Source organism: Aquila chrysaetos, chromosome 5, assembly GCF_900496995.4.
Source record: "Aquila chrysaetos chrysaetos chromosome 5, bAquChr1.4, whole genome shotgun sequence".
Taxonomy (NCBI): domain Eukaryota; kingdom Metazoa; phylum Chordata; class Aves; order Accipitriformes; family Accipitridae; genus Aquila; species Aquila chrysaetos.
The window spans coordinates 7,427,363-7,450,549 of record NC_044008.1 but is presented as its reverse complement, the minus strand read 5'-3'; the positions used below and the strand labels follow the sequence as shown (position 1 = coordinate 7,450,549).

General features: G+C 45.3%; 1 protein-coding gene across 2 annotated transcripts in view; it reads right to left on the bottom strand.

The window, feature by feature from the left end:
- CAMK1D (calcium/calmodulin dependent protein kinase ID) overlaps positions 1-23,187 on the bottom strand; it is a 232,221-nt gene that overhangs the window by 16,410 nt on the left and 192,624 nt on the right. For both annotated transcript variants that reach the window (XM_030014815.2, XM_030014817.2), the window contains 3 exons: positions 18,474-18,549; positions 8,375-8,487; positions 6,582-6,660 (listed from right to left, as the gene is read on the bottom strand). In XM_030014815.2, the coding sequence (XP_029870675.1) occupies positions 6,582-6,660; positions 8,375-8,487; positions 18,474-18,549 (268 nt within the window). The remainder of the gene's footprint in view (positions 1-6,581; positions 6,661-8,374; positions 8,488-18,473; positions 18,550-23,187) is intronic.

Here is a 23,187-nt window from a genome sequence, read left to right as displayed (position 1 = left end):
AACATATGCTTCTCCTATAGGAATCAGCTCCATTTTCCCTGAGAAACAGCCATCTTCTGTTTCAGAGATGATCAAACTGATGCATATCTAGTCAAACCTTGAGCACCAGTTCTTGGCTTTGCAGTTAACTTTGAAGTTAACTGTGTCAGCACTGAAGCTTGTTTTTACCAACTATACCAGTTGGCCCAGTAAAAGGTATTACTTCTACCTACCACACACGTATACAAAACCAAAATTAAACAAATCAGAATAACGCATGATCTGTTATCATGCTGAGCATCACCCAGAACCAAACAAGGACTGATTAGGCTAACTGGAACCTGGCTTTTCTCTCAGGATCACCGTTTTGCAACACCTGAAAGCAGCTACATCCTAACAATGGTTTGGGAACTTTGTGTTGAAGGTGGTCTTACATGCACTTGTAAATATGTAAGCATCTCAACACACAGAATTGGATAGCAAGGGCCACAATCTGACAACTCTCCATCACAAATACTTCCACTGAAGTGAAGAAGGGTATTTCTCATGAATAACCATAACAAATCTAGCCCTGCACATGAGAGGAACCTAATCTAATGACCACATATTATTTCATAGTATCTAATTTATTTTAGATCTCTATCTGGGTTCAAAGCTATCACAGCAATTTATCTGGCCATACCACTTCTAAGCTTTGAGAGGAACCTCCAACAAAGACAAACCCAGTAAATTTCCTTGTGAATGGTTCTTTGTTAGCATACTGCAAGCATATGTCTCTCGCATCCTTCCTGCCCACGACGGCAGGCAGAGTCTTTCATCTACCCTTATTTTCTGAATCTTCATACTGAAGGCAGCCAACTCAAACGCTGTGCTGGCCAAACAGTGCTTGGAAATACTCTGGAGTATGATGACAGGAAACATGGAGTTAGCTGTAATGGATAATACTGAAGGATCATAACTCTTCTATACATACACACACACGTATATACACACACAAGCATGCATATAAATATACACATGCACACACTGTATCAGTGATGCTCCAAAATAAATAGAGTGCAGGGATGAACTAGATAAGAGTTTGATTTAATGTTGTAAACATCAGCAGTTCCCTTCAGGGAGCTCTTTTCACACTTCAAACAACATTGTCTGAGAACTGAGCTCTTTGTAAACCATGTCCGTTCCCTGGGTGGAAATTATTATCTGGCTTGTGCTCTCTGGCACATAATAAACACTCAGGGTCATGGTCACAATTTGCAGAGGCTCAATCCTTGCCAAAGCTTCGCGATTCTTCGGCGTAGGCGGGAATGGACGTCGGCACGTCCCAAGTATCCGCTCTCCCTCTACACAAACAGTGGGGAAAGGTGAGGGCCACACTCGTACCCACAGACACAGGTGTCTAATTTAGGTGCTATTGCCTCCTTCTCCCCTATACAGTCTATACATGGAGGCGATACATACATCACTCTCTAATTTAGATGTCCCAAGTTGCCTTCGATGCCATAACCAGCTTCAGCACACAGCTCTAAATCCCATTTAAGGTCACCTGGGTAACGCGTGACAGAGCAAAAATATTCACGGCACACCTTCCAATTCCCGTACTAGCTTCTTAACTGTTGGACCTTTTCCTCGCCTTCTGAGGACTGTTTTCTTTCCCTCTGACCTGAGCCTGGGGGCTGAATTTGGGGCTGCAGGACCCAGCTTGAGCTGACGGGGGGTGCAGTGTGATCCTATAGCCAGAAAAAACAGGTCCTTAAGTTTCTGCTGCTCACCCTTAATCGCTGCAGCGTGAGCGACTGCCCTAAACAGGATGTGGGTTCTGACGTGGCAATATATTTAATAAACTTAATTGCTGTCATTAATATGAGCTAGGGAAACATTAAAATGTATCAAGCTGCAGCAAAATTATCCCACTCTTGTTACTTTCATTTTCCACGTCCTTTTCGAAAAGTCACAGTGGAACAACTAAGCAGAACATTGCACCTTTGCAACACACCATAAACAGCGCAAACCTCAGTGAAAGATAAGCTATAAAACAAATAACCTTTCCAATGGAAAGCATAAGTCGGCTGTATATTAAGCAGGAGAAATCTGTATAAATGGACAGATTGTACAGGCTGGGGTGTAATTATTATACCAACAAGTTTTACATATTGTACTGTTTCAGCTACCATACTTCACTGCAATTATTAGCCTCCTTTTCTGCCAACTCTGAGTTTAACATACCGTCCCCCTGCCAAGGCCATTTGATTATAAATAGCAAAACATCACGTAAATGCAGGCATGTGGGGAGCAGATACAGCACAGAAAAGTGGGCCATTGGGAAGAAGTATTTACTTTTTTTAGGGTCTGATCCTGTACAAACATTTGATCATGTGAATAGCTGGCTATTCTAGAGCAGTTTCCCGAAATTCAGAGAGATGATTAACCTTAAAGGCACAAATATAATATCTTGCAAGATCCAGTTCTTGCAAGCCTTGTTTAGAAGTTTTTAATAAAAACACGGTAACTAAAATAAGAGGTATATTTTGGAATCAGTTAGTTCTTCACAAATGTTATACATTGAAACAAAAAAATCTCATGGCCAGGTAGCCATCTCATGCACAGTTAACTATTTTTATCACAATCAGATTATAACGTATGTGTTAAGTACCCATGATTTGATACATATCTTCCCAATTTGTGGCTGATCCCAAAGATCTGATACTGCAGGGGCAGATTTCACAGGAGGAAGAAAACTGGAATGCTGGAAAATGTCACTACGTGGAGTCACTTCATCGTATATATTAATTATCTACCATTTGCACAGCACCAGTGACTTGGGTACCGGTGAGACAAGGAGACAAACCCCAACTCTCACTGAAGTCAGTGGCAAAACTCCCATTAACCGCAGTGGAATCAGGATTTCACTTCATGCGAACTCTAGGGTTCAAAGATGCTTCTCCAGTGACATTGCTCTACAGAACCAGTTGTGCAGACAAAAATATACCTTTTATGAGATGCCATTAAGGGCTACCTGAAGTGTAAGCACTCTGCAAGAGTGTATCATTTATGGGACCACTTGAAGTCTGCTCTGACCATCTCTTCCCACTGAGCGAGTAGTCTTACGTTCCTCATTACTCTTGATTATGCGCAGAGAAGACAATGCTATATAGGCGCTATGGAAGGTGATGTTGCTAATGGGGATGTATGCTGAGAAATACCTGCTCATGTGAAAAGGTGGTATGGGATGCCCCATTATAAAAGATGTGGTACCCTCTCTCTGTTGGCTGAACATGCCCATGCTTATCTCTGACTGCTGCAACACCGAGTGCAAGCATGCGCGAGAGGAACTTAAGCCTGGACTTGTTGGAAACTTAAATACGCCCACGCTGAGAGAAGGACACAGCTGACCATTGAGAGAAAGCACAGAGCTCTCCTCCTCCTCCACTGAAAAGGCCCTCCCCTCCTACAAAGGGGAGGGGAGGATGCCATTGCAACAGATATAATGGCTAGAATGAGAAAAGAAGCAGTAAAAACCTCATTATTTCCTGGCGTAAGCTATCTGGGTGGAAAATGCTTCTTGAGAAATGGCTTGCCAAAAGGAGATCCTATCACTAACCCTGAAATAACAGATAATATCTGGGTGAATAGCCTTGATTATCCAAAAAGGCATTTATCACTACAGGATCCAAACCCTCCAAAAAATCACTGCACCGCTCTCCGGAGAGATCTATAACTGCAACATTTATGTTACAGGAAGCTTTTCAGAGCAAGAGGGAATGAGACATCAAGTTTTGCTCAAGACCACACCGGGGAGGACAGAGGCAGATCTGAAGCCCTATCTTTGGAAACCTCCATGTTTGCTTTCACTGTACGATTGTCCTTCTGTAATCCACTGGCACATACTGTCTCTGTGTTGAAGGGAGGTGGATTTGGGATGTGGGGTGGAAACACGGTGAATATTTTAAGCCTCCCTACTGCAGTGCCATTTGCATGTCTGACATTTCAAAGGCTGACCCTGCGCCGTGCTTTACGTGGCTGGGAGGTAGCCCTGCGAATGAACCACTGCCTTGCAAAGTCAGCCTGGCAGGAGAAGACTCCTGCCACAGAAATGGGGGAAAGCGCTTTTTGGGGGGTTGTTTTTAAAGGGAAGATTGGATTCCGCAGAAAATATCAAAAATTATGGAGCAGCCTGCGAGTTTCCGTTGGCCCCTGGCCATGACATGCAAAAGAAAGAAAAGAAAAAAAAAAAAGGGAATGAAAAACTTTTTATCATTTTATTCCTTCAGGAGGGCCCAGAAGCTGTATGTGTTACAAGTGCCACGTTTCTTTGTTGCACTCCAGCAACCAACACAGATGTAGTGGGGCCAAGAGCTGGATGCTTTCGTTTTGTGTATCTTGGATGTAAGGCTTTGGAAAATCTGCCTCTGAGTTATACAAATGGTCACCTCATTCTCTGCTGGGAGTTGCATTCCCGTTGTTTATTCTGTATTTCTAATATTGACTTTTGTAACTTGTTTAATTTCCTGAGGCTCAGGTCAGTATCACTTAGAAATGTTGGGGTTTTTTTTCTTCTCACGAAAGTTGGATTTCGTTTCCCAGATTTCCTTTTTGTCACACAGACAATGCAGTTGTTGAGGGGACCTTGGAAAAAGGGCAGGCCCAGGTCTTGACTTCTCCTCATCTCTCACTTGTATTGATGCCAGCCACTGATGCAGCTAAAAACCATCTGTAAAGTGTTTCTCATTGTCATTGGCACGGGGGATGAAAAGCAAGAACCTTGCTTTTCTCAATGATTTACATTGCCTGCTGCATCCCAAGCCTTTCCTAAAACTTTTTAATTGTAAAGGCTGAGCCTCAATCTTATCTTCAGCCTAATTTGTAATCACAGAGACAATCTGCACTCAGACATTGGTACATCATTCCCACCATGAAGAAATCAGTGCCGTTTCACTGTATTTCTACCACTTGTGTAGTCATAATTTACTGAATGTCTTCACGAGTGCCAAATCGTTAATTAATGATGGAGGTAATTTGTCAGCAAGCCAGAATGGTAAAAATCTTTGAAAGGATTTACCTTCCATCTAGTCCCAGGACTGAAAGCAGCAATGAGATGAGATGAGATAAACCAGTGAGTGTCAGAGAGAGAAGCATAAAGCCCTTGAAACCAAACTTAAGTATTTGTTCTAGAGCTACAGCCATCAAGTTTTACTCTGCTTTGAAATGTAATATGATTTTAAGCTGGGTACCAAGTTCTGTCCCTTCATAGCTGGAAAGGTTGAGGAGTGTGTCCAAAACCCACGTCTGCTGAGGAAGCAGAGATGACCAGAGCCCCGCTGATAAAGCTCCCCAGTCTCAGGGGGATGCAGACTCCATCCTCCGAACGAATGTCTCCAAATCCCAACAGAAAGCAGTGCTACATTAAAACTCACTGACAACTTCTATGCCCATGCTTTTCTTACCGTGAGTTTTATACTCAACCACTTGAGGCTGATCCCTGCGCTCAAACTGCATCACCAGGACAGTTTTGTGGTGCATCAAGCTTTAGAGCTAGTTATGACACTGGCCCCGCTGCTTTTCTGAGGGGCTATGGACACTAAGGAAAACTTTCAGTTCCCTCGCAAAGGCACAGCCTAACGCTCTTATCCAGCCAGTGCTCCAGAAACTGCAAAAGGAAATGGTATTTGTGGTAATTGTGAGAGCATAAAAACACAGCCTAATGCACACCTGGGGTGAAAATGTCATGCCATTGACTCCTTTTTGTTGCAGCTATTATAATAACCAAAGTAATAGCTCGCTTCATATACAATGATCCCTGCCCTAAAAGACTTGCATCCAGAGCCCATTTGCGGGTGCAGCTAGTAGTGTGGGGTGATGCTCAGTCACTCAGGGTTGGTCAAAAGTACATGAGCCACTCTTGTTTCAGCTACATAACCCTTGGGTAACGTTGGTGAAGTCATCCATGTGCAAAGGCATCATCTAATTTAAAGCACTTAACAGAGGTCTAAATTACAAATACAGCCAGACCAGGTACTTTTCTGTAGTCACTGCAGAGAGATAGCATTGCTATAGCCAATTCAGACTTGGCTTTATCCCTCTCGAAGTTTTCCTATCTCCTCCATTCAACAAGAGAGGATAAACAGCATGTGAAACCAGCTCCTTACTGCAAGCAGGAGGTGGACTATCATCTGTGAAGCACAGATGAGGACTTCCTACTTCATGGGATGCTCTTAAGTGCTCTGATATTACTTTGCCAAGGACCTCATGAGCGAGTTGATACCCAGCTTTCTGCACACCAGCAGAATTTGACACTTTGCCCCAAAATACGATTTCTGGGTTCAATCATTTTGGCATATCCCACTGCTGCACCACAGTCAACATACATAATTCAGTGTTTCACTGAACCCTTACACAGATACTCAACAGGTTGGTGCATGAGATTAAAGTCCATCATGGTTTTCCAGGAAAATTTGGAGGACAAAGGCAGGGGTTGTAAGAATAAAAGCACAGTTATTTAGTAGAGGTTAGTATACTACATGACAGAAAAACCACTCCCACCCATGAATGTAAAACGATGCTCTTTGTCCTGAGGGTTTCACACAGCAGTGGCTGTTGCTTACCAAGGGTGCCGTGCTGCTTGCTCACAGGTGTATCTTTTATTAGGGTCCTTCTCCATCAAATTCCGAATGAAGTCTTTAGCTGTAAAAAAAAAGAGAGACTAATTTAAAGCAGTAGCATTGACGCCCGGTTCTGCTGCCGGATGATCAGCCAACACCATTGATGAGGCTACCAAGTGCCATCTGGCCACAGCATGAGAAAATGGCCCTGGGTCATTTGTCATTTATTAGTATAGATATAACCAAAGTGACTTAGGACCAAATCTAAACTATTTAGTATGGCAGATAAAAGCTCAAGGCATCTACTCCTGCAGGTATATTTAGGAGTGGGATGGATAGTTCAGAGTCAGCAGAGTACAAGCCTGCCAGCTCCTGGCTCCCTGGTCAGTTAAGTGCCTCTGACCATCTTAGTGGTCTGAACATGGCCACATCTGTTGGAGATGCTGGTAAACTGGGTGGGAAAGGCAAGGAGGAGGTCAGATGCCACAGGAAGAGGAGCTTCTCATTGCTCACTCCAAGCAATCACACACGTGGGCAGCTGTGAGGATACGTTGCGTATTTAAAAACAAGTTAACGAGGAAAATGGACTCCCTTGAGCATGAGGTAGTGTGTTTTTAATCGACACCATAATGGAACGAAGGGAGATCGCAGCATGGCATGCATCCAGTAGTTTCAGGAGACAGTAGGTGAAGGAGCCACAGCAAAGCCAAATATGGCAGGAAAATCTTTGTGCTGATTTAGGTCATGGACCTTCCCCCAAAATGCAAAGGGGCCTGCCAGCAGACCTTCATATTTTCTCCAAAAATGCTTATGGGCTTAAAAAAATTTCTCATCACATATATTTTTAAGCAATCCATCACAATGATATCTGGACCACAGATGTAAGCAGCGTGAAATGTTGTTCTATGCAGAGATAACAGGATATATAATCATCTTTAAAATAAAACACTTATTTTTATATTTCCCCTGCTTTAATCAGTAGTACTAATGAATCGCAAAACTGCATTTCTCGGGATATTTTTGTATGATAAAATATTCCTAGGATTCATTTCTTCTCCTGCATGAAATGGCAGACATTCCCCCAGGTTGGACGGAGCAAACACTGAGCTTGTGTGACCTCTTGGGGACCACACAGCACGTCAGTGGTACATGCAGGGTGCTGAACATGCCCCTGCTGTCACCTATAGACACTGATGCTGGCAGACCATGAGCCGTGCTGGAGCCAGACGCCTTTAGGCATTGATTAGAGCAGGGACAGGCAGGCACTATGGGTTAAATGTCTTCTGCACTGGGTGGAAACTGGGTGAGCATATGGGCAGCTATCTGCATCTGACCACACGGACAGTACTCCCAGTTTCTGAATCTGCTCACCTGCATCATTTGGAAGCCATTAATTAATGGTTCTTGGGTTCTTTGCTGTATACACTGCAGACTTGCTTCAGACCTGCAGTGCAGTGTCAGTAACAGAGCCAAACTGGTTTGCCACCTTATTATTAATAACACATAAACCATCTGCTTTTTATTTGGATATCATGGAGAAATTAAACTGCTTTGTCTTCTTGGGATAGTCTTCTGCTATCTTCGTCTTCTGTTCCAGCTACGTTTTAGTGCTTTGCGTGTGGCTGGACAAAATGGTACTTGCTCTCCCGCAGAAATAAACTCCCACAACTATTTGAGCTGAAAGAAATGCATGTTCCCACTGGTTTTCAGTTAAAAAGAGATCTGCACATGATGCAGGGTACATTCTCATGCCCAGAGGAGGATATCTGCAACAGGCATGCATACATCTTTCTTACCAGACTCGGAGATGTCATCCCAATATGGAGAGTCAAACTCATACTCCGCCTTAAGGATCTGCTCAAAGAGTTTGGAGTCGTTTTCATCATAGAAAGGGGGATACCCACAGAGCCTAATGGAGAACAAGAAAAGAGAGATGTGAGCCTCGGACCTGCCTCTGCCAAGAAGTTGAGAAAGAGGGAGGGAGAAGAAGGAGAGACTCTTGTTTAAGACTTTCCCCAGTAAGTTTTCAAGCAGAAAAGCCCTACCATGACAGAAGTTTGTTCAGGGATGTGTAAACCTGCTTCTGAAGATTGGCACCGTCCCAGACAAAGAGGAATTCTACATGGAAACGTGGTGCTGTTGATCCTACGCTGACTCATGCAGATATCCTGGCCTCCTTCTGCATGCTTTTGGCTGTTTAGCCAGAGGAATAGTTTTGTTATACAGCCATGAGCTCTTCTAGCCTCTCCTACACATGTGGTAAGAGGAGCTTTTATGAGCTATACCCCACATCCACAGAGCACCAGTCCACCTCATCCCTCAGCACAACCATTCCCCATCCAGGATTCTTCTCCATACCGGCTTCACTGCTCTGGTTGTTCTTCTGGACTGTTCTCACCCAATACCTTACACAAGCCATTTACTTATACTGGTTTTATTCTCTCCCGGCTGGCGGAGAAGCAGTGCAGTGGCTCTTGCAGACATGCACACACAGCAGAGCCTCGGGAACCGGGGACACACAAGAGGTGACGACACCTACCCAGCCACCTGCACGGCATCAGGACGGGCTTTGAGCACAACCTGTGGTCTCCACATTGTGCAAGAGACCGTGGCTGTATAGGAAGGTTTGTTGTACAACTGGGAGCCACCGGCCACTTGCACGGACCTCTTCTCCAGCGCGACAGGGAGGAAGAGCTGGTGCAAAGCAGGACAAGGAGCCCCACAGAGCTATCAGGCAGAGGGCAGGATGCATCTGCAGGCTCTGCATCCCCAGGCGCAACGAGGACGATGTCTGGGAGTCACTCTACCTCTGCAGCAAAGCCTGCACGGGCTGCACATGGACCTGCCGCTATTACGGAGACACGCAGAGAACCTCTCCCTCTCTCCCTTCTGCAAGTAATTTTGCTGCCCACATCAAATTGCCTACCTTGCCTAAGGCTAACAACAGTTTTGTCCTGGTTTTCAGTATTTATAATCAGACTTCTCAGAAAACCTAGCCCCAGGACAAGCAGGACATCATTGAATGTTATTTGCCTAGTTTGAGCTAAAACACTCAGGCTGCACCTTCCCAGTGCTGCAGACAGCAGGATAGTCATTCTGCTGAGGCTGGGCTCCTCCAGCCCTGCAGATGCTGGGCATGGGAGAGACCACATCTGGCACCGCATTAAGCAAATGCAGCGACAAAATTCGTGTGTCAGAGATCCCTCATGTCCAGCTGGTGCTGCATGCAGTAGTTTGTCCCTCTGCGCAGACATGCTGGCAAAGATAGCCCTTCTTCAGGCTTTAATACCAGTGGTGCAGAGTGTCAGATTTACCTCTGAGGCTGGTCCAAGGTTTTAGGAAATCCATCCTGCTCACAGTTAAACAGCCCTTCCTGTCTCTATCGTGTCTGTATAGAGATGTCCCAATTTTTTCCTCTTATCTCTAGTCTATGGTGTAAATTATTCTTTCACATACTTTGCTGATACTGGAATGATCCTACAGTTTTCTTAGTCAATCAACCTCAATAAAGCATTTAATTGGAGACAGCCAGCCATTTTAAACAGACGAAAGATCTAGCTGAAACACTACACTGTAGCAACAACAGAGCAAGGTGCGGGGGGGACGACGACTGTAAGAAATGAAATACTCAAGTTATTTATAACCCCAAGCCAGCCGGCTGCCCTGAAGGTTATTTGAACCAACTCAACACTTGAGGGTGAAAGGAGCAATGTTTTGTTAGCTCTGAAGAGCCAGTGTGCTTGATAAATAATTAAAATGCTGAGTGAGATGTTGATCTGCGTCAGATCCATATTGACCTGGAAGAACTCTACTGAAATTTGCAGCATTATAATGAATCCACTGTGGCTCAACTGAAGCAGAAATCTCTCTCTTTATCTTGCAAAGCACGTGAGCCAGTCCTCATTTGTGTCCCACTGGATGACTGCCATTATCAAAACCAAGTAAGATAACCTCATGCCAGACAAGCATTTACGTTCAGAGCAGGACTGCATACTTAACAGGCACGTGCTTGTGTATGGGGCTCAATGCATCAACTCCTACGTGAAACCCAGTGGTGGAAGTGGTGTATGAGAAGGGTCATTAAAAATGGTGCATTCAAGCAACCCCCTCAAAGCCACTATGCACCTGGATGATGGAGGAAAAACATCTGGTAACCGAATTCAGAAACTGGATCCACAGCCAGGATCCAGCTTTACCCATATCTATGAAGAATATTTATATAACTTGTTTTAACGTAAAAAATATCAGCGCTTACGTCCCACAGTCTTGTGGGGGTATGCACACAAACTGATTTTCACCCTTCTCCTCTTTTGTCAGAATCCTCAAGATTTTGGGCGCTTTACTGAGGGGTTTGGAAAGGCTGGAGTTGACAGCACCAGCACTGCAACTGTTAGGATGGCCACTGGGGTGGAGATGTCCAGGCTGGAGGAAAACTGCTCCTCCAAAGGCACTTGGAGCCATTGCTCTGTCCCTCTTCCCTGGGGAACACATTCCATATAAGAAGCCTGACAGCCCTTCATTAATTTCTTGCCTTCCTCAGCACTTTCCTTAAACAAAACCAAACTGCTCTGATAAAACATTTTAGGGCAAGCAGACAGTGCTGTGCATGCTGAGGTGCTGGCAGGCTGCTCCAGAGAGAGAAATAACTCTCTTAAAATGTGCGCTGTACTAATTACCTTGGCAAAGGTACAAGAGCACAAGTTAGGGCTGCTGTGATTTATACACGCTCGTGGCAAAAAGGTAAGAGCAAACTGCTGAGCAGCATGGAGCTGGAGGGCTATAACCCTGCAAAGGGGGGGAGCAGAGAGACATCAACCCCAGCAAGAGCCCCAGCCTCTCCAGAGCCTTTCAATCCCTTTCCTACACACATCCAGCTCTTCCCCTGCTCCTCTGCACGGCTTCGGTATTTACACGGGTCTGGGGTATCTACTGCTGTGTCTGGGAGGTCACTGCAGCCCATCGCAGGGGTGGGTGCTGCGAGGGCTGATGCTGGGAGGGCTGGGAGCAGAGCCAACGTCATGCAGGAGGATACCGGGACTGCTGGGAGCTGGGCACAGGGCAGAAAACAGCCTCTTTTGGCACAGCTTTTCCCTTGCTAGTGAGAGCTTGAGAAGTGCTAGTCACTATTACAGGTTACGGGCAGGGACATCCCTCCAAATCAGCCCCCCGCCTAAAAGCGGGCTGAGTGCAGGGCAAGGGCTGGTCCTGGCTCGGCCAGGGATGGGGATGAACCTCCTGCGTTGGGGGACCCAAGGATGCTCCTCCAGGAGGCAAAACATTGAGGACCTACACCAGAAAGCATGTGAGAAGGGAGCACGCTCCTTAGGAGAGAGGAGGTGGCATGTGGGAGGGGAACACCAGGGCATCCTGGCACGGGGAGGGGTCGGGAGCCAAAATATAGGCAGTCTTGCTGTCCTTTCCCTTAAAATCAGAGTTTAGGAAGACATAGAAGTTTTAATGTTACTTACTTTCATGTTTTAACGTTACTGGCTTTGCAGTAAGGGATGGGAAAGCCCCAGTAAATTAGGCTATCATGCAGTTTATGGCTGGAGGAAATCTTGCTGGACTTCCAGCAACTGGGCCACCTTCCAAAGTCCATAATAAGTTTTTATTTAATTCTTACAAAATCAAAATCCCACCGACTTCATTTCCATCTGCTGGGACATTTCTGTGTGAAAAAATTGACCTCACTATCAGAGGTTCTGCTGCTTTTCTTTAGATATGCAGAAATATAAAAATAACCCCTCTGTTTTCAATGTGAAAAAATCCTGCACTGTCCTGGGGGAGCTTCAGGCAGCTATTAGTTGTCATCCTTTTCTTGCAGTTTCACCAAATAAAAGCTTTTCAGAATTATTTAGCAACCTTATCACATCAGCAACAGATATTCCCTTAACCTCCTATTCCCAGTCTTGCCTTGAAAAGAATGGGATGCAGATGAGAAAAACACAGGTGGATGTACAAAAGAAAGATATTGCCAGAAGTCATTTCTAGAAGCCATCAGGAGAGCACAAGAGGAATACCGGGAACATCTTCTCCTCACCAGGCAGAGAAAACAAACCCCTGCAAGCTCTCATTACATATCGGGGGTGATATTAAAGGCTAAATAACCCATTTGCATAGCGAGTGTACAGCCTGTAACACAAGAGGCACTGGGGTTAGTTTTACAAACAATTTTATAGTGAGATTAGAGCAAAGAGTTTGGTAAGTGCTCAAAGACCTGAGACGTATGGGAAGTTGTCCAAGTGCTATTTATACGGATAAATGCATGTATTACATCTTATTTTGGGAACGGACCCTCATACTGGCTGCCACTGGTGCCCTCATGAAACTGTGGACAAGGACATATTAGCATGGGGAATAAAAAATAAATCAAGAAGCAAGCAATGAGGAGCAATCATTCAGGGTTGTCCTCCCAGTTTTTAACTGAGTTATCCTGAACAATCCAACATGCCCATGTACATTTTTCCACCACTAATTCTCCTGCCAGTACTGAACAAGTAAGTTATTCCTCACTTTCTTGCTTAGCCTTGTGTGTGATGCTGAGCAGGTGAGATAACTGACCAGCTTTTCCCAATGTATGACTCCAGGATGATGGTAGAAACTTCTTCTGGCATAATATACTTTGTACCGTCCCTGCGTAACCCTTCCATACAAACATCATCAATGATTCATGCACATCTACTTCAAAATCAAAAGCAACTCAGCAGCAAATTGTGAAAGTATGATCCAAGATCTATCTCCAGATACTCGTTGTTTATAAATAGCAATAACAAACCAGTAATTCTCTTGTCCTACCAGTGAACAGAATCAGAAGAAAATTCAGGGCAAAATGTGTTCAGCCTAGTCCAGAAGAGACAGGAGGTGTTGACTATGAATAACCAGGGGCTGAGGCAGAGCATTCTGTGGCCCCAGGTCCTTTTCCAGCTTTGGAACATGATTTCCTATTTTTTGCATAAATTAACTTACTCTTCTCTATATCAGGTATGCATGCGATCAGTATTTTATCTCCCCAAGCTTTTGTAACCCCTCATGTGACCCAGACAGTGAAGTCTCTTGCTCTTCTTATGCTCTATATTTTCAAGCTGAACACATTATCAAAACTACCTTGTGATAAGTAGAAAGCCGAGCTCAACAGAGAGGCTGTTTCAAATTGAGAAATATTGCAACTGGAATAACAGGAAATTTCAGGCTGCTAAAATTAGTTCGTGTGAATAATGACTTCTCATGCAAAACAGGTTTTGATAAAAACTCCGCTGGTGCAGCCTCTGCAGTCTGGCTGTCATTAACGAGAAGCATTAGAGACTGGTGCTGAAACAAAGGTATTTTTCCTAGGACATCCTTCACCTTGCATATCACAGAAACAAATATTTGTCTACAGCGTCAGTGCCACCGAAGCAGTTTGCTCTTCCAGTGTCATAAACTGAAGGCTCTCATGTGAGAAAGAGCTTGTGTCTGGAGGCACTCAAACCACTTGCAGTAATAATAGCTCAAAGCATCTTTAATTTATGCCTGGCTTCTGTGTTGGATTCCCCTGAGTTTCCATCTTCTTAAATGACAACAGTCTGTTCAGAGTGGCTGTGAGGATTCATGGGAGAGGTGGGGAGGTGATGCAGGACAATGTGCTTGGATTGCCCTGTGCATAAATACGTCTCCGACTGGTTCGGGCGTGTGCAAGTAGCTCCAACTGTGCTGATTGTGGAGCTGGAAATGGCATATCCAGATGAGTGTGGTGATATATTGGAATTAATAACTCCTGCTCAGGGCAGGATTAACTACCAGCATTGTAGGTGGCTATGCTGCTGGTGCTTGTGGCATCTCAGCGCCATGCTGCACTGAGCGTGCTGGCTCTGCTACCTCGGGTGGTGGGGCAGTGCTGAGACAGCAAACCTCGGTGTTAAAGCTGTGCCCATCACTGGTGGTATCAGACACCGCAGCAGGGCTACCTCCTTCCAGGTTAGGGAAGGACCCCTCTTCCTCTCTGTCTCTACTGTACCCCTGACATCCACTTTCTTACGAGGCCATACTCGCAGTTTCTGGCTATTCCTGGAAGCAAGGATGAGATCCAGTTCAAGATTAGGACACAGGAGATGTGGGCTGGGTTTCTAAGCTCCCGTCGCAGTCGACAGAGATGGAGTCAACGGAGACTGGAGAGTGACGCAAATGTACCACAAAGCAGCTGAAACCATACCGTGAAGGCAGGGGTCTGAGCACAGAGCAGGGTGTGATCCTGCAGCCTCAGCACGGGCATCTGGTGCTATTCGACACAGCCCGTGGTCTCCCGCTTGCCCTCCATCTGCCACTCCAGAAGGAAGGTCTCCGCAGCGCGTTACACGTGCCAAACCCACGCGGCTGTCCCAGACACCCCAGCGTGGCCCTAAACACAGAAGTTTAGGCAACTGCACGGCACATCCCGGTGAAATGACTGCTTGCATTGACCCAGATGGGTTGAGGTGCCCACACGCAGAGCCCAGTGCCGCCGGAGAAGCTGTCAAGTGCACAGGACCCCTGTCCCCAGCTGGCAGGTACGCCGTGGGGCTACGGGGGGGCTGGACCGTCCTGCAGCCGCAGCTTGCGACCAGGCGGGACGCCGTATGTGCCTGAAACAGCACGAAGCACCTACTTTAGGGTAACCAAAGAGAGCCCTGGAGTGCTGCTGACTGTTACAGGAGCTGAAGGATGTAGTTCACGTTCACACGCAGAAATATTCAAGGAGGTGGTTTGATCTCAGACCCAATCCCACCCAAGCAGTAACAGTCTGGCAAAGACATTACCGTGCTCCTACAGCAACGCATTATTGCCATTCATTTTGACTGTATGTAATACAAATCAAGCCCTTATTACATGAAGCACAGAAACCCTGAAAAGGTTTCCTTGTCCTGCAAATGGGAATTCATAGGGACTCATTCTTACCAAACTGATTTAAGCCTTCAGGGTTGGGAATTCCCCATACAGCAAATGGGGAATTTAGATTCGAGAAGTGTGTATGCCTTGTTTGACAAGCCCAGCACGTGCTGATTGTGAAAACAGAGCAGGAAACAACTGAGCTGAACCTTGCAGAAAAAGCAGCCTTGCTTAGGAAAGGGGAAGGACTATGGATGAGATTGTGACCTTCCACATATTGAAGATGTGTTCATAATCTGGGTATGGAGGACACATTACTCACCCGTAATCCTCAGCAAGATACATAAAAGCAACAAGTGAAATAACAACAGGTCTGCCAGCAACAAAGACCTTTGGTGCATGAGCCGTGGTTGAATGGGACTGAAAACTTGGAGGAAAGCAGAGCCAAGTTTCTCTCTAGGCAACAAGGATGCAACAGTTCACAGCCCTCCTGTGGGCTGCCAGATGGACACATATTTTCATGGTGGATATTTGACAATAAACTGAACCTAGCCAGCGGTCGAGCTGGAAGTGAGGCAGTGTACTGCTGTCTTCCAATTGCATCGTCCTCCTTCCCACTCTCTGAAGCTGGTACTCAGCAAAGTACAACAAAAGCAACAGAAAAGACTCTACCTGATTATCCTGCCATGGCTGGCAAGGACCAAAACCATCAAAAAAACCAACCTCTAGGGCTTCCATGCTCAGGTTTGCTTGTGGAAAATGGTAAGTTTGGGTCAGCACACAACATCCTCAACTAAAAGTGCACTAGGGAATGATGTGTGAAGCAGCCTCTGAGGTATTTTGGCATGTCTGCTGTCTTCCTCACTGCTGTAGCATGTCCCGCTGGGCTTTGCCACAAAGTCAGAATCAGCACTGCTGATTTTTGCTTTGTTATGCAAAAGTTTTTTGCATCTTGCTATTGATGGTTGCTCCAAGATAAATCCATTCCCCTGCAAAGTTTTGTACTCAACAAGTTTTCAAATATTCATGCAGATTTGGAAAGCCAGTTGTAAAGTTAATGTGTTTAGGCAAGGCTTTGTTTTGAAATAAACAAACATACATGCAAATAAATAAAACCTTCCTATACTATCTTAATATAAAAAAGCTATTTTGGGTAACGTATAACTTCTGCTCAAGACTAAATGAGAATGTAAAGAATGAACACTGCACAGAGTGGATAATACAGCAATGAGGTTTGTCCTGGCGAAAATAGTTCTACTACACCATCAAAAAGTTATTCATGTTGACAAGCCATGAAATGTTTGCATAAGGAGAAAGGGAACAAAGTAGGAATGCTTTAATGCTGTGCCTCACTGGAGCTGCTTTTTCCTTCAGTCTTATATAACTGTGACAGTTGTGTAAAAGGGAAAATAAAAAAAAGAGAAAGCACTGGTAACACTGGCATGAAAAGACATTTGTTTCTGTGGCAGTCAACAGCTACACAGCAGCTCTGTGCTCTCTTGCACAAAAGGAACAGGCTTGTTGTGCTCTGTGTGGTCACCCTGAGACAGCCCATGGCGAAAGCCTGACCTCCTCTCGAAGACCCACACGAATAGCTCCTGCTTCAAAGCCTGCTAGGCTGTGCAGATGCAACCTATGCAATTGTTATTTGAACGACATGCATGGACTCACAGACCCGAGCCCTGAGCACGGACTACCCCATCAAGACAGGCCCCTAAGCTAGAGGGAGTCTTCCTACAGGTTCACGGACAACAAATTCTGCATTTCCTTCTCAATCCAAACATTAGCGGTGATTTCATATACTCATGCACGCAGAGCTGGATTCAGACGATGGTGCCAGAAATGTTATGGATGCCCTTCTCTGGACAGCACTAATGACCCCTGGCACCAGGGTATCCCTGCGACCACGGTGGCCAGGACACCTTCCCAATCCTTCCAAGTGTTGTCACTGGTGCAAGAGGTGGCTTACCTACTTCCACGGTTCAAGCACTGAAGGTGCACCCACATCTAGAGTACTGGCTGTCCCTTTCATGGACACAAGCCTGAATATAAGGGAAAACCTTTTCCCCATGAGGACAGTCAAGCAGTGGAACAGGTTGCCCACAGACCTTGTGCAGTCTCCGTCTTTGGAGGATTTCAAGACCCAACTGGATAAAGCGCTAGGCAACCAAGTCTGACCTCAAGGACAGGACTTCCTGAGGTTCCCTCCAATCTAAATTATCCCATTAAGCCTTTGTGAAGAAGGGTGGCAGGTACTGAATGAGGACAGGCACTACATCTTCATAAACATATGAGTTCTGAGATCTATCCGCTACTTTGGAGAATGCACAAAAGTCCTGGTCCTGTAGCTTTCTCAAGTAACCATTCCCCACTCCTTTGGGCAGCAATTAGCCCCATTAGAGGAGCAAATCTCAGCCAAGAATGCAGAGGGTTAATGGCTTGATAGAAGAGTGACAGAATTGACAGGACTCAAATCAGCTCATCCTCTCCTATGGGACCTGATGGTTGGATGTGTTAAGGAAAATGATCCCTCATTTTTAGTAAAAATCTCAATACTTTGTATTACATTTTAATGAGAATAATTCACTACAGGACATGAAAAGTTCTTCCCTGCTTATCTCCCTCTGTGCCCTCCCCAGGGAAGAAAAAGCCAATACGGTGGTGCCTTGAGAGAGGTGGCCCTTCAGGATACACCTGTGGGCATGATGCTGTGCTCTGTGGACATGGCCAGATTTGTTTCTTGTCAAAGCTAATCTGAGCAGGGGATGTAATAACTTCAGTAATGTCACAGCCTGGACAAACCCATACTATTGCACACACTGTAGTTCAGGTGGGAGCAAAGATTTGGGCTTTTGAAGGGTCCTGGTTCATTCCTACCACTTCTGCCCAAATTTCAGCCTTTGTGTAACTAGGAGGTGTCCAGGGTTCATGTTAACCTGGGTCACAAGTATCAGAGACTGATTTTTTGGCCCAGACTAAGTGGGTAACTATATGGTGGGAGAGCATGTTGCAGGTCCCCAAGCTGCCTGGATTGACAACCCAACAGATACTCACAGGATGTACGCAATGACCCCGATGGACCAGCAGTCCACGGCTTTGCTGTAGGGCTTCTGGGCCAGCACTTCAGGAGCTGAAAATAAAAAGCCAAACAAGCACATGTTACAAGACCAAACATTTGAATGCGATGAAGAGGTAGGACCCTGAAACTTGAAGTTGCCTAAGAGCTTGTGTTGCCCTTCACGTACAGCCCTTGCATTTGCAAATATCCTGATGTTTTTGAAGCTCATATTCTCACAAAGAAGGATGACTCCTAAAGTGGAGCAAATGCCCCATTTTCTGACTCCAAGGACAGAAAACAAAACCAAGCACAGAAAAATGCATAAGAGGCAGAGGGGTATCACCTCCCCGTCAGAGGAACTTCAGGAGACTTGGAGGAAAACGAGGCCGAGCTTTGCACCGGTGCTGAGATGCACGTTCACCCCGACAGCCTCGCGGCTCCACCACATCGCGCTGCCAACCCGGGGGCTGCAAGAGGCAACTCAGAAAGTGCAGCGTGCCAGGGAGGTGATAAGCTACGTCTGCAGGAGAGGAAGGAGAGCTGTCCCCACGCCTCTCAGCTGCTGCCTTCCAAAGCCTGCTGGGTGTCGGAGTCACAGGGAGTCATTTGTCCTTCTGCCTCTGAGAACGCAGACTCCTCAGAGGGACAAACGAAAAGTAGCAGGAATGGGACACATGCACAAAGGAACTGATCCTTCTGCCTCTATAGCTGTCAGCCACCATAGTCTGAATTTTGCTAGAAGTGAGAGCCTTCGCATTTTTTGAAACTCTTTGTGGGTATGCTTTCCTATCTTAACACCAGTGAGAGTTAAAAAAGTACATTTTTTTGTTTGGGAGCCTGGAGTATTAGGTTTTCCCAGTTGGGACCTTTCAGTGCAAATGCTTAAACCTAAATTTTAAAACCCTGTGACTTTAATCTTTTTCATGTAAAGAAGCTTTTGCTTTTTTCAAAGCAAAATGTCCACAATAGTGCAAGAAATCACTGATTGTGGCACTCCAAAAGCAGACTTGCCACACTGCATTTTAAAAAGCACAGTATTTCCTCTGAGTACTTTGGAGTTCAAATGCTGCAAAAAAATCATGAAGGGGCAAGTCCCAGCAACAATATTTCTTTAGGGTTACACCTTCCTCTGCTAGGAGTCTTACCAACATCAAAGCAGTTAGTTACTTGAAGAAAAGCAAAAAAAAATTGTGAAGCAAATAAATGTATTAACACTTGAGCCTCACATTTAGTTGCTACAATTGCTTTGGTGTACTGGTAAGGACTCTTCAAAGAGTTATCTTCTTAAGCTAGACAAGTCAACAAAACTAAGGTCAAAACTGCCAGCAAGGAAGGGAACAGCAAGCAATGATGAGAAACAGAAAAGACTTTCTGGTGCTTGGGCATGAGAGCTTATAGAAGGGATTGAAAGGAAGACAGTGCACGAGGCAGATGAGGGCATCCAGATTCCATTTCCACAAGCAGCAGAATGATGGAAAGGGTCAAGTCACACTGGGGACACATTGTAAAAAGGAAGAAAATGCAGGGGAATGTGGGTAAAAATATAGCTGGCCGCCAGATTATAAAGACTTTTGAAGATTGGGATATGCCCCAATCTGCAGCACAGGGTAAATATTACCCCAGTCTTCAAGTCATCCATCAAACTGGGACCACTGCATGTATAAGAAATTAAAATGATGGTTCTGTTCATATATTGTTAATCCTAATACACTGTTGTAATGTGTGAATACTCCAACACCTATCCACTATGTGCCAAAGGAGGTTTCTTTCCACCATACCTAGCATGAACAGCTCCTACCCTGGCCCTAGGTGCTTCACAGAAACCCCCACCCCAATTCTGAGAAGCCCCTGACTCCTTCCAGGACATGGGCACACTGTTGTAGTCTATCAAGATAAAGGTTAAAATGTTCTTACTACAATAGGGGACAGAGCTGTGGAAATGTAAAAGGCATCTGTAGCTGGTGTCCAAAATACTACTCCTTTTCCAATGGCTGGGTCAGGGTCTGTGTGTCAGCTTGGTACTGGTCAGTCTGGTGGGGGGTGAATTTGAAGACAAACTTGGGATAAAAGAATAAAGCACTGGAAAGCCATCTTATTTGGCCTGCTGCTGCCTCCGAGATAGCCTGGCAAGCTGGGACAGTCTGGCAAATTTACATTTATCTTGTATAAAACAGTTGTTCCCCAAAGTTGTTCAAGACAACCTTCTCAGACAGCTCTTGTGTCCCTTAATCTGACTCTTTTCTTCCTGATTCACCAAAACTTGCCTCCAAGTTTTCCTCTAAAAAGAGCCTTTTTTCAAAATGTGCGTCAAGTGGACATGAAGATGATCAGAGAGAGGGCTGGAGCACCTCTCCTATGAGGCTGAGAGAGTTGGATTTGTTCAGCCTGGAGAAGAGAAGGCTCCGGGGAGACCTTCCAGTCTTCCAGTACTTAAAGCCTTCCAGTACTTGAAGGGGGCTTATAAGAAAGCTGGAGAGGGACTTTTTACAAGGGCATGTAGTGATAGGACAAGGGGTAACAGTTCTAAACTGAAAGAGGGGAGATTTAGATTAGATGTAAAGAAGTTCTTCCCTGTGAGGGTGGTGAGGCGCTGGCACAGGTTGCCCAGAGAAGCTGTGGCTGCCCCATCCCTGGCAGTGTTCAAGGCCAGGCTGGATGGGGCTTTGAGCAACCTGGTCTGGTGGAAGGTGTCCCTGCCCATGGCAGGGGGGTTGGGACTAGATGGTCTTTAAGGTCCCTTCCAACCCAAACTGTTTTGTGATTCTGTGATTCTATGAAATAGGGTTTGTGAGAGTCAGCTTTCTTTTTTGTTCCACCCCTTGTGACTGAATCTTGTGACAAAATATGCAGAAAAAGGGAGTTAATTTTCCCCTGTCTTTAGGTGATTAGAGTCTTCCAACTCTCCCAAATTCCCAATATTTTATTCACATATCTGACTGTCTGTTCCTGTTTGCATCATTTGCAAGATTGGTAAACATTATACATCTTATAACCCCCAAAGAAAATATTATGCAAATGGCTCCTGAGCACCACAGATCCTAGTGAGCTCCTGACATTACACAGATATACCGCATTAACATAACAAAAAAACAAATCTGAGACGAGGGGATGTGAACTATATAAAGATTCTCCCTCTTAAAACATCAAAGCTGTGCTGGGGTATTTCTCTTCATTTTAAAGGAGTGAAGGGCACTGATAACAGTCAGTTGCTGCTGCGGATGGTGGCTGTGAAGCAGGTAAGAACACCATGGGATCGAGCCCAAAGCAAACGTGAGGCTATTACCTTCTCTTTGGTAAACTTTAATGAAGAAAGGCAGGAGGTTTAAATAATTATTTTAAGGCCAAATGGCTGCTTTTGATTTTTGTTCCAAAGAGCAGACATGCAACAGGAACAGGAGAACATAGCTAAGCATCATCTGTCTCTGATATATGGAAAAGACGGAAATACTTAATGAGCTGAAAAACAAGTCAGAGGAGCTCTCAGAAATGACGGTAGATCAGTGCCAAGAGGCAAAAGCAGGAGATGCAATGAAAAAAATCCAAGAGCTGACGGCATTAAAGGATCAACACAGACGGCTGAGGAGACAAAACAGCAGTAAGGAGATGGGGAAAGTCAAAGCTCCCATTTCTGGCGCTGGGGAAATGCCAGCTGAGCAAAGGCTTCCAGTATCGCACCTCCCCAGGGAATCACTGTGAGCTCAAACGCTACACAACAGTCATCCAGAGACAGGAAAGTCGATGAAGCAAACCTGGACCCTTTCTCCACATCCAGGAACTGGGTTTCAGGCCAAATCAGCATTGCTACCAGCAACAAGTGGCAGGTAAAATGTTGGGTAATGGTCCCAGGACCTCATCCCACCTGCAGGTACATGAAGACGTGCTTCCCAGGCCAGCTGAGCTGCTGTTTTACAGTTAAGGGTTTTTTTTATTTAGTTATGTTTTGCTTTTAATAAGAGAAAAAATTAAGAGTTGTTTCAAATGGAGGTTTTAAGAAAAGGAACAGAACAGGAACTTTTGGAAACCTTTCAGAGCATTATGCCATTACCCCCAGTGAGCACAGCTATGCTAATAAGCTCCCTAAAAATGCAGCTGCTGGATGCCAAAAACAGCAATCCATGTTCTTGCAAACAGCTCAAGTGATGGCGATTGCTCTGATACTTTAAGCCTGTTGAACAAACTGCACAAGTCATGAGGGTGCCTGTTCTTCATACCAGCCTCATACTTAAAAGTGATTCTCCTTCACTCCCATGATGGTGCTACTCCCAGCAGATTTTGCTGTCCCACAAGAACTCGGTCTAATTCTATTTTCTGTGGTTTATATGGCTTCCCACAAGCTGCATGCCAGAAGGAATGAGGCATTTGAACAAAGGGTGGTGGTTTTGAAGATCCCCACAGGAGTGACAAATCAGCAGGCTGCCGAAAATGTGGGAGGAATAGAAAGATGTAAATAGGGCTAAAATGACCAGGGACCTGCTTATATTGGGCAGGGACATAGCTCAGCTGGCCAAGCAAATTGGCCTGGTGCAAGCCAGGACTAGCAGTTCAGCTGGTAACTATTTTAGTGCCAGTTTCTATCACGTAGGCAAGTCCTACAAGTAAAGAAGGGGAAACATGAATGGGCTGCGAAGGTACCAGATGGCCATGAAATCCGAGAGGGAAGGTGAGAAACGGGCAGAGTTTGTAAGGGACACCAAAGGGAGATGGTGCCAG